Source organism: Euprymna scolopes, chromosome 24 (genome assembly GCF_053919585.1).
Source record: "Euprymna scolopes isolate OS-2025 chromosome 24, ASM5391958v1, whole genome shotgun sequence".
Lineage (NCBI taxonomy): Eukaryota > Metazoa > Mollusca > Cephalopoda > Sepiida > Sepiolidae > Euprymna > Euprymna scolopes.
The window spans coordinates 80611004-80629023 of NC_136505.1; the positions used below are offsets into that span (position 1 = coordinate 80611004).

The window sequence follows — 18020 nt, forward strand, 5'->3', positions numbered from 1 at the left end:
TATACTAGCATTTCAGCCCGGCGTTGCCCGGGTGTTTGGAGGTGTATGTTGAGCAAAAAAATTTTAAAAGTGGTTGTAGGAAGGCAGGCTTGAACCCGTACCATGAAGGAGGAAAAGAACGGGAAAAACACCTGACATCTTTGCTGTTACGACCCCCTTCAAGCCGGTAGTGACATAGGTTTTAATTAATGCTAGACAATCGAAAAGAGGGGATGACTTTCGAAAATATCGGCGAAAAAAGCGACCCCTCCCTGTAGAAAAGTGCCCAGTTGAGGGTGAAGAATTAATGTTTTTAGCCAATTTTTTTATATTTTTGTGTGAAGGACGGAGCTTCCAAACGATACTGATCTTGTGAAAATCTGTCGCCTCCGTCGAAAGTTTTAGGCAGATATGCAAACATGCATACATACATTTATATATTGATAGCTCAAATATTTGATCCAAGAATACCCTTTATGTCAAATTTCAAATGTTTAGACCAGAAATTGTCTGAGTAATTTGGTAGAGACCGCAGAGGTCAATTTTTTAAAAACTTTGACCCCTATTATGACCCCTTAACATTTATTGTTTTGGGCTCAAATCAAGTTATTAAGCTAGATCTATGTCCAAGGAACTTATATCTAAAATTTCAAGTGTTTAGACACAAAATTGTCGGAGGAGTTTGATAGAGTTCTTAAAGGTTAAATCGTTGAACTTTGACCCCTTAACAGCCAAATTCAATAGAGGGAAAACCTAAAAAAAATTGACCTTTGCGGTCTCTTCCAAATTACTCAGACAATTTCTATTACTATTACTCACTGTCTTAAACACGCACCTCGGATATCAAAACAACAAAACATGGCTTAACTCGACTCCATTTACACACATGGCACAAACATTCTCTGCTACAAAAAACATTCTCCTCTCAAAATTATCTTACAAAAAAAATTCTTATTTTTCTACAGAAAAATAAATAACTGTTTACTCAACAGTCGAGTCCAACAAAAACGCGTTACTGGCGACGAGCCATCTAAAACACTCTTCACAGAAGAACACACTCGACACATTTATTTTTTCACAAACTCCACCGAAGTAAACTCGTCAACAAATCAATTCATCACCAACGAGCAACTTAACGACTTCAAATTCCATTGGAATCTTTCAAATTTAAAGAAATTATATTCAATACTATGAAACAAATTTGAACACTGTCACAAGCAACAAGCCTCGTGTTGACAAAATAACGGATTTTACAAGCAACTATCATGGATGGACATATTACAAAATCCTCACTACTTCAAATTTTTTAAATCACAACTGACACACATAAAAGAACCTTTCTTTTATTTCAATAAACATTTTTTGTTTTCTTCCGAAAAACCTTTCCAACAAGGAGGTATCTGTAGCAGCTGCTACAAACAGGCAGAAACTTTGAGATTTGAAATCCATTTCTCCCTGGCTTGTCCAATCACAAGCCAGCTCTCAATCACGTCACCGAGTATATAAAAGGCAAAATCACGAACCTTTAATTTTCTTTCTTGTTACTTTGCCCAGGCTGAACGTGAGTACTATGAGCTAACAATGGCTCTCTTCTACCTTTCCACGTGCTGTACCCACACGAACTTTATCATTCTATAGGACTACCCAAACGAACATTCTTTGTCATGCTAAAGAACATTCAACTCACACTCACGCACGACAACACATCAACACATTGTAGACTTTGCCATTTCTTTCTCTTTTATCAGTTTCCTTTGCCCCGGCGACTACTAGTTATAAACACGTGGGGACTGAACTATTCTCTTCTTCAACCAGCTGGCATGATATTAAATCTATCTTCACACTCGTTTCTCTCTTGTACTCTTCTGCCAACGCCACTAACGAAAATGACAAATATTTTTTTTTAATGTGGAATGAAACTCCATTGCGTTCTCTCATTTCTATATCATATCTGTCGTTATTCGTTTTCAGTTATCCCAGATAGTGTCTTTTTATTTTATTCATCTCCTAGTCCTGGCCTATGTGTGGAGATGAGTCATGACTGCGTTGAAGCAGTGAAGAAAAGAGGCTAGGGAAAGGAAGGAGTTTTGTCACGGCTAACCAGATTTGAATTTGTCCTCTGCCTTTTCTTTGCTTGGCATTTCCATCTTTTTTTTTTTTTTTTTACATAGGCATCACCACTTATCAAGGCCAAGAGGTCACTCGAGGATAAGGGTTAAAGAGTGTACAGTAGAAATTGGAAAATATAGTAATCATTAGTAATGGAAATTCGGTAAATTTATTAAGTGGAACGGCTCATCAAGAACTTGTTTACATTAGACTTGAAGACAACCATATTGTAGTCAGCTGGAAAGCAGGAAAATGGAAGATAATTTCACAGGCGTGCAGTTCTAAGAAAGAAGCTTCGTTCATGGAATCTACGTTTAGGTTTCGGCACAGATAAAGAGTGGGGGAATTATTGATAGTGATTTCGGCTAGACAAGTGTTTCTTGTGAAAGTTTGGCGAGGGAGGACCATAGACTGAAGCTCACTCGAACACTTTCCATGAAAATAACGATAAAGCAGAGACAAACACGCAACATCTCTTCTGTAAGAAAGAGGTTGCAGGGAAGAGAAAAGAACATCTCTTACGAGACTACGAAGTCTATTTTGAAGTCTATTAAGGCAGGACAAGTCCTTTTTAGCAGTTCGTGCCCAGATGTGGCAACAGTATTCCATCCTTGGACGTATCTGGCTCTTATATAGATAGAGAATTGCATCAGCAGTGAGATATCTACTGGATCGATAGAAGGATCCAACCATTTTTCCAGCGGCCTTAGCAACAGATTTGATATACGTGTTCCATTTAAAATCAGGAGTAAAGGTCAAGCCCAGAAGCTTGTCAAAACATGAGGCCTCCACAAGACGAGAGCCATTCATTTCAATCTAAAAATAGATCTGCCGATACCCTTTTTTCCTCTTCTTGGCTAATGAAATATTTCTGCCAGTTTAATCCTTGGCTTTTGGGACTGGATCACAGTGTAGTATCTGTTCTGCTGTTTCACTCTTGCCCTCGAGCAGTGGAGGAGAAATCCTTCATGACTGAGACAATCTTCTTTTTGTTTACATCCAGAGTGCTCTTCTTTGGGGAGCTGGATTTTCGCATATCAAAACTGATCTTTTGTCCAACTCTGCCCTTGCAGGGAGGCAAGTAAATAGGAAATAGATGTGGTTGAACGCTCTCCTCCCTTCAGACTGATTTTAGTAGTAGGATTTAAAAAGGAATGAATTGGTGGACCCTTGCTCGGTTCAAAACAAATATTAATATTTATCCTATTGTTAACGAATAAGAAGAAAATATATAACATCCTCCTGCTAATTTTTTAAATAGGAACACACGTGTTTCTATTTCACGAAAATTTAAATGGCTTACATATAAAGCGGTATTTTTTTTTTTAGTTTACTAGCCCCTCAGCATTCACCTTTAATTTGTCAACTTGAATAGGTTTTCGAGTATGCTGAGAACGAATATCGCATTTATTTTTTGTGCAAACAAGTAGTTTTCCATATATTTGAAGACATTCAGTATCCAACGTAATCACTATTGTTTTTGCTGGTGGCCATCTTGTTTCCCATTTAGGAAAAATGCCAAAAAAGAGCCAAACGGAACCAAAGGGACCAAAACATGACCCCCAAAACATTTTTCGGCTTCAAGGTTGAAATGACCTCGCTCTTCCGGATATTTTTCTGCTTCCTGATATTGAAACGGACAATTTTTTTTTCACTTTCTTAATTTCATCAGTAAATATTACGTTATGCTACAACAGAACACCAACCACTCTAATTAGGTTTTTTAGGAATATTCGAGGTCACTGAAAATGAATTTGACAATCGGACCCATCACAAATTTACCATTTCCATGGTATGAACCCCTGGACCCTGGGACTACTTTGCACCATTTTACCGCCTTCGTTTATGCTACACTTGATTGATTTCTTACTGAAATGTGTGCACGCGCGTAGTCACTTGATGTTTCACAAGGTGTATGAATATATGGCGGATATTTTAAATGTTAAGAAATATTTTTATAAAATAAAGTTTTCACCTCATTTAATAGTAAAAATAATACTGTCAGTAAATTTTCACGAGCAGTTTACAAAAACATATTTTTATGTTTTTCGTTCTTTTTCTGGGGGTATTCAATTATAGAACTTGTGTAGTTTAACATATGCTTCAGCAGTTTAATTATCATTTAACATTTCACAGAAATTCTGTTTTTACATTTGGGGTGTGGAGGGGCGGGGCGGGTAAGTTGCTGAGAAGATGAATTTTATAATACTTACAAATAATAGATGCTCCATGTTTTTCTTGAGGAGTTTATTCCTATCCTTAAATCACACAACAAATAAGAAACTCATTGCAAAATTGTAAGCCATTATTATTTATTGATTATTCATTTTCAGTTTGTTTGCATTTTCATCCATTTGTGTGGCTATGATTTTCCATTGACTGATTACACTAATATAGGTATCTAAACATGAATCTAATTATATATAATTTTTCATTGATGCATAAATAACAAGTGTTTTTTAATATCCCATTTCACAATTGATGTTTGATTTTGATTAGTGAATTCTAGAAAGAAAGCAATTTGGATTATTGGAGGAGCATTTGTGGTTAATATATATGTCCTTCAAAATATCAATATAAATAGCTGCTGTTGTGGCGTAGTTATTGAACGAAACATTGTCCTGTGTAATGATATTAAAAGAAATATTTATACAAATAAATAACATATATAATTTAATATTAAATATATAAAATAAATTATATATATAATTTAATATAAAATATATACAATAATTAATATATTAAATATATAAAATAAATCATATATATAATTTAATATTAAATATATACAATAAATTATATATATAATTTAATATTAAATATATACAATAAATTATATATATAATTTAATATTAAATATATAAAATAAATTATATATATATATAATTTAATATTAAATATATAAAATAAATTATACATATAATTTAATATTAAATATATAAAATAAATTATATATATAATTTAATATTAAATATATAAAATAAAATAAATTATATATAATTTAATATTAAATATATAAAATAAATTATATATATATAATTTAATATTAAATATATAAAATAAATTATATATAATTTAATATTAAATATATAAAATAAATTATATATATATATAATTTAATATTAAATATATAAAATAAATTATATATAATTTAATATTAAATATATAAAATAAATTATATATATATATAATCCAATATTAAATATATAAAATAAATTATCTGTAATTTAATATTAAATATATAAAATAAATTATATATAATTTGATATTAAATATATAAAATAAATTATATATAATTTAATATTAAATATATAAAATAAATTATATATAATTTAATATTAAATATATAAAATAAATTATATATAATTTAATATTAAATATATAAAATAAATTAAATATAATTTAATATTAAATATATAAAATCGATTATATATAATTTAATATTAAATATATAAAATAAATTATATATAATTTAATATTAAATATATAAAATAAATTATATATAATTTATATTAAATATATAAAATAAATTATATATAATTTAATGTTAAATATATAAAAAAAATTATATATATATATATATATATATATATAGTAAGTTATAAAATATATATGGCGATTATGCTACACAGAATACTCTTTGTAGTTTAATTGCCATATATATTTTATATCTTACTATATATATAGCCTGAAAAATTCTAGAGTTGATAAAACGCGGAATATTCTGTGTAGCTTAATCGCCATATATACTTTATAACTTACTAACTAGCTCTACCTACATACTGAGCATTGTTGAAGTAAATACTTTTACACATAAATTTATACTTTTGTATATTAATTTATGTGAGTAAATGAAGTGGTTATATATATATATATACTCTGGAGTCCTGATTTTAAATCTCGCTTGGTTCAGTCATGCTAATGACTCATACAATGACAAAACACGTGTTCACAGATAATTATATTGAAATATATATTTAATTGGTTGGTTGGTTGGTTGGTTGTTTTTGTTTTACAGCATATCAACCCTTTCCAGATTATTTAATGCCGAATCCGGTGATTTTGAAGAAAATTGTTTTAATTAGAGTATATTAGTTTTTTGCAAGTATGTTTCTATTTAACCCATATTTGGGACCCTAACAGGTATTACAACTTCAGGTCAGAGTGGACCTGGGAGCAATGGCAATTATAAGGTGGCTCCACACTCCTCAAAGCCTGCAAGCTGGGGTCTCACCATCGGATATAGTTTATGGTCATATCCAGGACCAATATATTTAATAATTATATATATATATATATATATATATATATATATATATATATATATATATATATATATATATGTGTGTGTGTGTGTGTGTGTGTGTGTGTATTAAAGGATTTGTTAATTTTCTTTGTTACATATTTAGCATTATTTTTTATATAATTAAAGTTTCCAAATAGATATATATAGAAAATAAATAATGGAATTTGATTATCTCCTACGTAAAAAAAAAAGAAAATAGAAAGAAACTAATATCTGTTGCTCCTGCAAAAAATGGCGACAGTTTAGGGTGTAATAACGATATAAACATCAAGGAGAGGCAACATTATTCAGATTTTAACTGAGTACTGGAATCTTGGAGAGACTTTTTCTTGCTCAAATTCCAAAGGAAGCGATTGTCAATGAGAACTCCATGTTAAATGCCAATGTTGCTTGACAATGCAAAAGAAGTGGAGAGAAATAACAATCTTACCTGTTGAAAGATCAAATTGTCGGATGTTGCCATCATGATAACCAACAGCAAATGTCAACATCTGAGGGGAGAAAGTGATGCAAGTAGCTGGAGTGTTATTTTCATTCTGTAAACGATGAATCAGCGTTCCCAACTGATCACTCCATAACTGAAATAAAAGATGAATGAAACACTACAGGAAGTTTGAATTATAAAAATTATATTTCAATTAATCAACTTCCTGTTTTTGTATACATTTATTGCTTGAAAATGAAAATAGTATTAAAAACGTATCTATTCTCATATAAACTTACGCATACATATATTATATATATATATATATATATATATATATATATATATATATATAGTACGCATAAGATTTTCTTCTAAACTAATTGTTGTGGTGGCAACCACTTATTTGCATATGCGAATAACATAACACTATAAATGGCAAGCCTAGGTTGGCCTTGGTGTGTCTTACTCAAATGCCACCGGGAGTGACGCCGAAGAGCGTACATGTCCTCCCACCAAGACTCTCTCACTCGACAGCGTCATTTGTACATATTGTAAATATACCTTTTCTTTAATACACTTATTATTGCGTTATCTTGTTGTTTGCGTCTTCATTGTATTTCCTTACTAATTATTGTTCAACCTTGCAACCACAACAGTTGGCGACGAGATATGAAGCGTCAAATATAACAGTTTGACGAAGAACTATTTTAAAAAAAAAAAAGTACAACGCAAAGGTTGACCATTTTTTTTAAGGAATGCAAAGTGTTGACGAGCAAACGGATTTTACGCTAAAGAGAAGTTTCAACTCAAGTGAAAAAAAAAACCTCTAACGTGGCAAAAGCGACAATTTACGCCGTTTTCTGGGAATCCGACTTGCAAACGAATGTAAAAGTGAATTTTTGTTTTGTCGCTACACGACAAATCGTACTAAAGGACCAACTTGCAAACGAAAAGCGAACTTTGTTCTGTCGCAAAAACGACAGGTCAGACCCGTATTACGAAAAGCAAGGAAGTAACCTACTGAAAAAGTTAACCAGTGGATTCTAATTACTGTTCTCCGTAAACAAAACAACAACTAAAGGACTTTTTAATTAATGTTTTGGTTGACGTCGGTACTAAAAGGAAATACCACAGCTAAAACTAAAATTCAAGGAAAGGATTTTTTTTCTTGAAGTTGTCACTGAATAACAGATAATACAGTAAAACGTCAGGGAAAAAAGATAATCTCAATTTAAGAGGTATTTTAATTACTAAAATACTAGAGAAAAAAAAACTCAAAGAACTAAATGTACTGCATACATTTATTCAATTGTGACTCGATTAAAAAAAAACACAAACTTTTATTTTGTGGAAAGAGTTACTTATTAGTAAGTGCCTAAAAACGGAAAGTCAATTCCATTTCGTGATTCCAGATAAACCTGTTTTATTTTTTTTTTTGTAGCGTGACTCGCAAAAAGAATATACTATTGCAAGCAGCGATATTATTATTGAAAACAGGAGCTTACAGCAATTTGCTTTTTTGTTGTAACCCAAACCAGTGTATATTGTACATGGTACAATATTTTTTTTTAACTACACACTAAAAAAAAACATGGAAGACTTATCAAAAATGTTCATGCAATTTTTAGAAGCACAGGCTGAGCGGGATGAACGCAGACAAGCTACACAAAACGAGCTTTTGCAAACACAAGCTACACAAAACGAGCTTTTGCAAACACAAATACAGGCACAGGCTGACCGCGAGGAAAAGAGAGAGGACAGATTATTGAAATGGCAGCAGGAACAAGAAGAAAAGCAGAAAATGGCACAATTAAAGCAGAAAAAACTGCAATTGGAACAGGAAGAAAGGCATAAGAAACTACAATTGGAATATGAAGAAAGACAAGAGGAACGTTTTGCTAAAACACTGGAACTACTAAAGAGTAATCGAGAAAATGTCGATAGTGTTAATTTCTTCCATACAACTATTTTTAATAGCATGGACACATTTCATTATGTGCCTGAGGAAGAGAAGAATTTTGAAGCATACTACACAAGATACGAGGATGTTTTTCAACTGGACTGTAAAAATTGGCCAAATAGTCAAAAAGTGAGCCTCTTACTCAGAAAATTGGGTACATCAGAACACAGCAAATTCGTAGATTACATATTACCTAAAAAACTGCGGAATTAGAGTTCATGGAAGCTGTAAAATTACTAAAAGAATTATTTAATCCAAATATATCTCTGTTTCATAAAAGATGGCTGTGCATGAATCTAAGAAAGATGGACAACCAAGATTATTTGACATACGCATCAGTTGTCAATAAAAACTGCGATAATTTTAAGCTTGCAGAACTAACGGTAGAAGATTTTAAATGTCTAATCTTCGCTCAAGGGTTAGTTTCCACGAAAAATGCAGAAATACGCAGACGAGTGTTGTCTAAGCTGGAATCTGAGCAAGATTTAGCCCTCCAGAAACTAGCAGAGGACTGTGAAAGGGCCATTACACTAAAAAAGGATTCAAAAAATATAGAAGAATCCGGAGTGGCATATGTAAGAAAAGTTAGAAAACCATACGCACCAACCAAGAACTTTACAAAGAAAGGCAATGGAACGGGATATTCCAAAGATAATAACCATAAATATAGTACAGAATATAACAAGCCTCTTCCTAGATATAACTGTAAGAGATGTGCAGAAAAGCATTGGGAATCAGATTGTCCTTATAAGAAGAAAAAATGCTACAATTGTAAGAAGGTGGGACACAAAAGCGATTGCTGCAGATATAAAGATTACACCAGAAAGAGAGTACAGCAATCAAAATCAAATACAAAATTAGACAAAGATCAGCGAAAATACGTAAAAGTGGAAATATTTAAAACATCAATAAAGTTACAACTCGACTCCGGCTCCGATGTTTCTATAATAAACCTGAATACGTGGAAAAAGTTGGGAAAACCGGCCATGATGAAAACTAGTAAAGCAGCCCGGACGGTAACTGGTGGTGGTATAAAATTTGAAGGAGAAGTTGTCCTCCCGATAAAATTGAAAGGGATTTCGAAGAAATTAAAAATATTCGTACTAAAAAATAGTGAAAATCTGTTTGGAATAGATTTAATTGAGAAATTCGGACTATGGGATAAGCCAATCAATACATTCTGTAAAAAATTAGAATGTTCTTCTCCAACAACAGTAAATATAAAAGACGATTTAAAAGAATTATTTCCTGAGGCATTCACGACTAACTTAGGTCGCTGCAATAAATTCAAGGCCTCGTTTGAACTTAAAGAAAACGCCAGCCCAATTTTTAGAAAAAAGCGAAATGTTCCGTTCGCTGGGTTGGAAAAGATTGATAAAGAATTAAATAGATTGGAACAGACGGGAATTCTATCAAAAATATAACACAGGGAGTGGGCAGCCCCCACCGTATACGTAAAGAAAAAGAATGACGAAGTTAGAGTGTGCGCAGACTTTTCGACCAGGGTCAACTCCCTATTAAAAGATCACCATTACCCCCTACCAAGCCCAGAGGAAATATTCACGAAGTTGAATGGGGGTAATATCTTCTCCAAGATAGACTTGAGCGACGCGTATTTGCAAATACCGGTCGAGGAGAATTGCTCAAAAATACTATGCATCAATACGCATAAGGGATTATACAAATACAACCGATTGCCTTTTGACATCAAAGTAGCGCCTGCCATCTTTCAGCAAGCGATGGACACTATGCTAAGTGGTATTGAGTGCGCATGTGCATACCTGGACGACATTGTTGTCAGGAGCAAATCCCTAGAAGAACATAAGGAACATTTGAAACAAGTATTTATTCGAATACAAGAATTCGGCTTTAAAGTAAAACAAAGTAAATGTGACTTTTGTATGAGCGAGATTAAGTATCTTGGACACATAATAAACAAACATGGACGACGTCCAGACCCAGACAGATCTGCGGCAATAAAAAATATGCCAGCACTCGATAATGTAACAACCTTGCAGAGTTTCTTAGGACTCGCAAATTATTACCAATCTTTTATTGAAGGAATGCATAACTTGCGAGCCCCCTTAAATAATCTGCTTAAAAAGGATACACCGTGGAACTGGATGCAAGAATATCAAACCGCTTTTGACAAAATAAAGAGCGCACTAACATCCGAATTATTCTTAACGCACTTTGACACAAACTTAAAAATAGTCGTCGCTAGTGACGCTAGCTCCTACGGCTTAGGAGCATGCATTCAACATATTATGCCGGATGGGTCTAGGAAACCAATAGCGCACACTTCGAGAACGCTGATACCAGCCGAAAGGGCATATTCACAAATCGAAAAAGAAGCGTTGAGCATAATCTTTGCCGTGACTAAATTTCACCGATATTTATATGGTAGACAATTCATACTTGAAACCAACCATAAACCGTTAGTCACGATCTATGGATCAAAAAAAGGATTGCCGGTATACACTGCAAATAGATTGCTGCGCTGGGGTACAATACTACTTAATTACGATTTCCAGCTACAACATCTAGCATCAAAAAAGATTTGCCATGCGGATGGACTGTCAAGACTGATACCACAGAAACACAATCTGGAAGAATCAGTCATTGCAGCAATTCGGACAAATGTTGAAGTAAAAAATATGGTAGCAAACATCATTAAGGAACTACCCGTAACTTTGTCGGACATTAAAAGGGAAGCCGAGAAAGACGAATATATAAAGGACATAAAAGAGAAAATTATAACGGACACAAAGGTGCAGGAAGTTTTCTCCATATGTGACGATGTGTTACTGTACAGCGAGAGAGTGGTAATACCCAAAACATTGCAGAATAGGATGTTAAGAGATTTCCACACAGGACATCCGGGGATAAATCGAATGAAGTCGTTAATGAGAAGCTACGTGTACTGGCGTAACATGGACACTGACATAGCGACAACAATTGATAAATGTAAAGGATGCCAGTTAGCGGCAAAATCTCCACCTATAGTACACAAACCGTGGCCGAAAACCGACCAACCATGGTCGAGAATCCACATGGAATTCGCTGGTCCAGTAGGTGAAAACTATTATTTAATTGTAGTGGATAGTTTCACAAAATGGCCGGAGGTAATGCGTTGCAGGAATCCAACAACGAACAACTCAATAGGGTTCCTACACGAGTTGTTTGCAAGATTCGGTGTACCAGACACACTGGTCACTGACAACGGAACGCAGTTCACATCCGCAGAGTTTAAGGAATTTTGCGACACGTTCCGAGTGAAGCACATCACGACTCCGCCGTATCATCCAAGGTCGAACAGCCTCACGGAAAGGTTCATGGACACGCTAAAACGAGCGTTAAAGAAATCCATTGGAACACCAACAGAAAAAGCCTTGCAACAATTCTTGCAAGTATATAGGATTACACCACATCCTAGTACACCATCAAACATATCACCAGCTGATCTAATGTTTGCCAGAAAGGTAAAATCAGCGTTTGACAAACTATTGCCAAGGCAGGCAATTATCCGAAACACTACACACACGAGAAGAAAGAAATATAACTCGGGAGATCGAGTATATTTTAAGTGCTACAGAAATAACACATCTTACTGGGAATGTGGAGTAGTGGATAAACGCATTGGTGATTGTACATACATGATTAAAGGTCCACAGAAGATACATAAAAGGCACCTAAATCAGATAAAAAAACGTCATATCCAAGATGATGATGATACGACAACAGTCGAAGAGGAGGCCACCATAGATATCATATACGAATCTTTTAATTTGGAACCGCCTCAAAATGCACCTGAACCCCGAAGATCAGGTAGGAAAAGAAAAGTGAATGAACCATTAATGGTAAACCCAAAAAGAAAAAGATATTGAAATCTGTGTGACTTCAAATCTTGGGAGTGGGGTGTTGTGGTGGCAACCACTTATTTGCATATGCGAATAACATAACACTATAAATGGCAAGCCTAGGTTGGCCTTGGTGTGTCTTACTCAAATGCCACCGGAAGTGACGCCGAAGAGCGTACATGTCCTCCCACCAAGACTCTCTGACTCGACACCGTCATTCGTACATATTGTAAATATACCTTTTCTTTAATACACTTATTATTGCGTTATCTTGTTGTTTGCGTCTTCATTGTATTTCCTTACTAATTATTGTTCAACCTTGCAACCACAACACTAATTAAACTAATTGATCAATTATTATGCATTTTTGTTATATTTTATTTTATTTTATTTGCATTAAGTCTTATCCATAGAAACCAATCCAGAAAAATTCTGTGATGTCAATTTCGTTTTAAATTTGTTTTAGACATTTTCTAGGGTTAAAATAATGTTATGGATTTTAATCAAAATATGCACAAAAGCTTTAGCAGCATTATATCTTGATTTTAATATTCATAAGAGGACATGTACGTGGTGCAACAGTTTTTATTTTATTTTACCCGTCCCAGGATGGGTATATTTCTTTATAATAAAGTTAGGATTTATTTTACCAATTATAAATCTTTAAACAAAACTGCTAGATATAAGAGGTTCAAATGTAATCTATATTTAGTTTAATTTAGTTTTATGCAATGGAGTTTCTTAACATTATAATTATTGTGAAGTGTTAACAATATATCGTAATCATCCCAACATAAGAGGTTCAAATGTAATCTATATTTAGTTTAATTTAGTTTTATGCAATGGAGTTTGTTAAAATTATAATTATTGTGAAGTGTTAACAATATATCGTAATCATCCCAACATAAGAGGTTCAAATGTAATCTATATTTAGTTTAATTTAGTTTTATGCAATGGAGTTTGTTAAAATTATAATTATTGTGAAGTGTTATATCGTAATCATTATTGTGAAGTGTTATATCGTAATCATCCCAACATAAGAGGTTCAAATGTAATCTATATTTAGTTTAATTTAGTTTTATGCAATGGAGTTTGTTAACATTATAATTATTGTGAAGTGTTTACAATATATCGTAATCATCTCAACATAAGAGGTTCAAATGTAATCTATATTTAGTTTAATTTAGTTTTATGCAATGGAGTTTGTTAACATTATAATTATTGTGAAATGTTAACAATATATCGTAATCATCCCAACATAAGAGGTTCAAATGTAATCTATATTTAGTTTAATTTAGTTTTATGCAATGGAGTTTGTTAAAATTATAATTATTGTGAAGTGTTAACAATATATCGTAATCATCCCAACATAAGAGGTTCAAATGTAATCTATATTTAGTTTAATTTAGTTTTATGCAATGGAGTTTGTTAACATTATAATTATTGTGAAGTGTTAACAATATATCGTAATCATCCCAACATAAGAGGTTCAAATGTAATCTATATTTAGTTTAATTTAGTTTTATGCAATGGAGTTTGTTAAAATTATAATTATTGTGAAGTGTTAACAATATATCGTAATCATCCCAACATAAGAGGTTCAAATGTAATCTATATTTAGTTTAATTTAGTTTTATGCAATGGAGTTTGTTAACATTATAATTATTGTGAAATGTTAACAATATATCGTAATCATCCCAACATAAGAGGTTCAAATGTAATCTATATTTAGTTTAATTTAGTTTTATGCAATGGAGTTTGTTAAAATTATAATTATTGTGAAGTGTTAACAATATATCGTAATCATCCCAACATAAGAGGTTCAAATGTAATCTATATTTAGTTTAATTTAGTTTTATGCAATGGAGTTTGTTAAAATTATAATTATTGTGAAGTGTTAACAATATATCGTAATCATCCCAACATAAGAGGTTCAAATGTAATCTATATTTAGTTTAATTTAGTTTTATGCAATGGAGTTTGTTAAAATTATAATTATTGTGAAATGTTAACAATATATCGTAATCATCAATTTATAAATATTTCTGAATTTCAGTTTCTTTTCAGTATTTTCAATAAGTTTTAGCATAATATGGGTACAACCTCCTTTTTGAAAATTCAAATATTTCAAATTTGAATTAAATTTGATTTAGGTGGGTATTTTCCTTTTGACATCCAAAATAATGAGTGGGAGATAAATAAAACATAACATTTTCATCATACCCAAAATATACACTTTAGTTTTGCTACAAGCTAGAAAATCTCATAGAATTTAGGTCTTTTTAGGATTGCCGTTGTCCCTTTAGTTTGTAGATATGTAACATTTTCATCATTTTAAGAATTTCCACTATCATTCAATAATCTCATTTATTCCTCTCTGTCTCAAGTCTATTTTTTCACTTCTTCCTATATTTTTCTTGACTTCTTCTGACTCTGCTAACTGTTCTACATTAATCCAATCACTCTCATTCACACATTTAATGTGACCAAACCAATGAAGTTTCCTGTTCTGCACACATCTCCTTATACTATCTAGATTGATCTTCTGCGATTTGATTTTTTGTAAAATTGTTTGGGGAAATAATCATAATTCTTTTCGGTTTAACATCTGGAATCAATCTGATTCCTCTTTCTCTCAAGTCCATTTTTATGATTTATTTTCATATTTTCCTTTGTCTTCTCATGTGAACCAGCCCTGCTACCTCAACTTATGCCGGCTGATGCAGAAATGGCACTGCACATGCACAACTGGATTGAAAACAAGGTCTGTTCTCATTTGCATAGATGTAAGTGTATGGAAGCATAAAAGACTGAATTTTCTTGCAGAGGCAATATTTGTTTCAGGGTTAGGCACAAGCTATTTTGGTATTATAACTAAAGGAAGGTTCTACCTAAATCTCATACTGGAATATGATGGAGCAGCGTCTATTGTAGACTGATTGGAAAAATTGGACCTGATTTGCAAACTCTCAGGTGTTGTTAGGATTAGGGTTAGGGTTAAGCGACCAACTTTGATGTTTAACATGCAGCAACGCAGATAAGACCAATGTGACATGGATAAAAGATGTGTAAGATTCTTGTGCTCGACAAAGATTGCAAGACGTACAAGTAGTTTTGGAGACATATTACACTTGGACAAGTCAGTGGATGAGTTCTACACTGCATTGAAAAAACTCTTCCCCTTGTTTGGAGGAATCTTTAGTCAGACACTGACGTATGCATTCATGGCCAGATTGCCTGCCTATACTCTGGAGTTGTTGTATGTATTTGCTGACATTGACCACATCCAGATGGAAAGCATGCTTAGATAAGCAAAAGCCGTTGTGAACAATGAAATGGTTGCTGCCAGTGTCGACTGGTCAGTCAAAGAAAAATCCCACAGAGAACTTATTGTTTTAATTGCTCTGGGCTCAATCATCTGTCTGTCTATTATTGCTAGTTTGAATGACCCAGGCAGCACCATAAGCCAACCATACAATGTTACAGATGTCAGAGGAAGGTCCTTGTCACGTCAAAATGTCAGGAAAAAACAGCGAGATGTGAGCGCCACTCTCTCCATGCCATAGGAAAAATGAACACCAACTTGCCAGTGATACATGTGTTTGCCAATGGAGTAATATGTAACACATGGATTGACTTGGGTGCCACGGTCTCTTGTGAAGAGTTTGGTTTGTGGTCCACTGAATGGATGCAAGATGGAGGTGCTAACCATTAATGGAAAGAGCATGACAAGAAAGGGAATAACCAAGGTCAATGTGCAGGTGGATAAGGAAAATGTGACTTGTTATGAATTACCACAAACTGGACAACCATGTGGAGGCATACATGGCTTGCATTAATGTGCTCACAAAAAACTGAGAGACTAGTGTAGGAAGGGGTTCAATGTGTTGGACTTGAAAAAAATTTACCTTCAGGTACATGTGCACAGTTCTTTATGGCTGTTCCAACCATGATTGTGAAGGGATAGAGATACTGCCTGACTAGGATAGGATTTGGGCTTAACATGTTATTATGCCATTGTATGCACAAAGAAGGAGGAGCATACACAGAGATGAACCAGATTGTGATGAAATTAAGCATGACCTTTGGCTGGTTGGTTTATTTAATGGCATCTCGACCTTGATGATCATTTAATGCCATCATGTTTTTATTTCAATCTTTATGGTGTCAGTCAAGATGATTAACTTTTTTGGTAAGAACTTGGTTCGTTATTTATATATTTGTTGTATACAACTTCAGAGTTTTTGTATAGTCCAGTTTCTCTTAGGAAGGAAATGATGTCTTTTGTATCATTGTTTTTGAAAACTTCTTTCATGTTTCCTGCTTTAATATAAAATGTTGTCTGATTTGTTTTCATTACACTTTACCAGTATATGCTTTATAGTGAAAGGAGTTGAACAATTTGTGCACTTTGGCTCATCATCTTCAGTGAAAAGGAAATTATGTGTGAGTCTTGTATGACCAATACGCAGTCTGGCCAGTAAGACTTCTTCCTTGCGGGGCCCATGTTTATCCTGCCTCCACTCTCCAAGTGTGGGTTTTATATAATATAGTTTATTATTTGTGTTTTTGCTCCACTGACTTTGCCATTTTTTTAATATATATCTGTTGATTAAGAGTTTAATATCCATGTATGGGATGCTGTGACCATCAAGGTCCAACTTCAGTGCTTCTTTAGCCATAGCATCGACCCTTTCATCGCCCTTGATTCCCATGTGGCTAGGGATCCAGATAAATATTTTCTTTTGGTCGGTAATGAGATTTATTTTGTTTAAGAGTTTGATAATTATGGGGTTCTCCTGTTTTCTATTTTTTATAGCTGTTAAAACGGATAAAGAGTCAGAGAATATGATGAATTTTTCTGAGTTTTCCTCAGCAATGATATCCAGTGCTAGATCTATGGCTCTGGTTTCAGCACTAAATATAGAGGCTTTGAGCCATCTGTGTATATGTGTGTATAGTCAGGGTAGCATAGCTTGATATTTTCAAGTTCTTGAAATATGGCAGGATTTGTTTTTGATTTTTTATTTTCATTTAAGTTGAGCATTACATCTGGTTGTCCATGGTGAGCTTTCGGATATTATAGAATTGTGGATATTTGTTATTGGAATTTGAGATTCTTCTATGCTGGTTTCCATTCGAAATCCAAAGGTTTTTATGGCTTTTTCTTTTCTGTTAAATAGGTTTCTATAGTTGGGGTCAAAGGTAAATTGATAAGCAGCGTTTGTTGGGTAAGACTTTAGTTTCAAGTAATAGTGTAAGCCAAGTTTTTCCTGTCTGAGCTTTAAGGGTGTTTCATGGGCTTCTGCATATAGACTTTCTTTGGGGGATGTTCTATATGATCCCAAGATTAGTCTTAGTCCCTCATGATGAATGGAG

The 18020-nt window shown here is 33.2% G+C and overlaps 1 protein-coding gene across 3 annotated transcripts in view; it reads right to left on the reverse strand.

The window, feature by feature from the left end:
* Nucleotides 1–18020, reverse strand: part of LOC145246794 (telomerase protein component 1-like) — a 715591-nt gene that overhangs the window by 244832 nt on the left and 452739 nt on the right. For all 3 annotated transcript variants that reach the window (XM_080108593.1, XM_080108592.1, XM_080108594.1), the window contains one exon: nucleotides 6825–6972. In XM_080108593.1, coding sequence (XP_079964719.1) covers nucleotides 6825–6972 — 148 coding nt within the window. The remainder of the gene's footprint in view (nucleotides 1–6824; nucleotides 6973–18020) is intronic.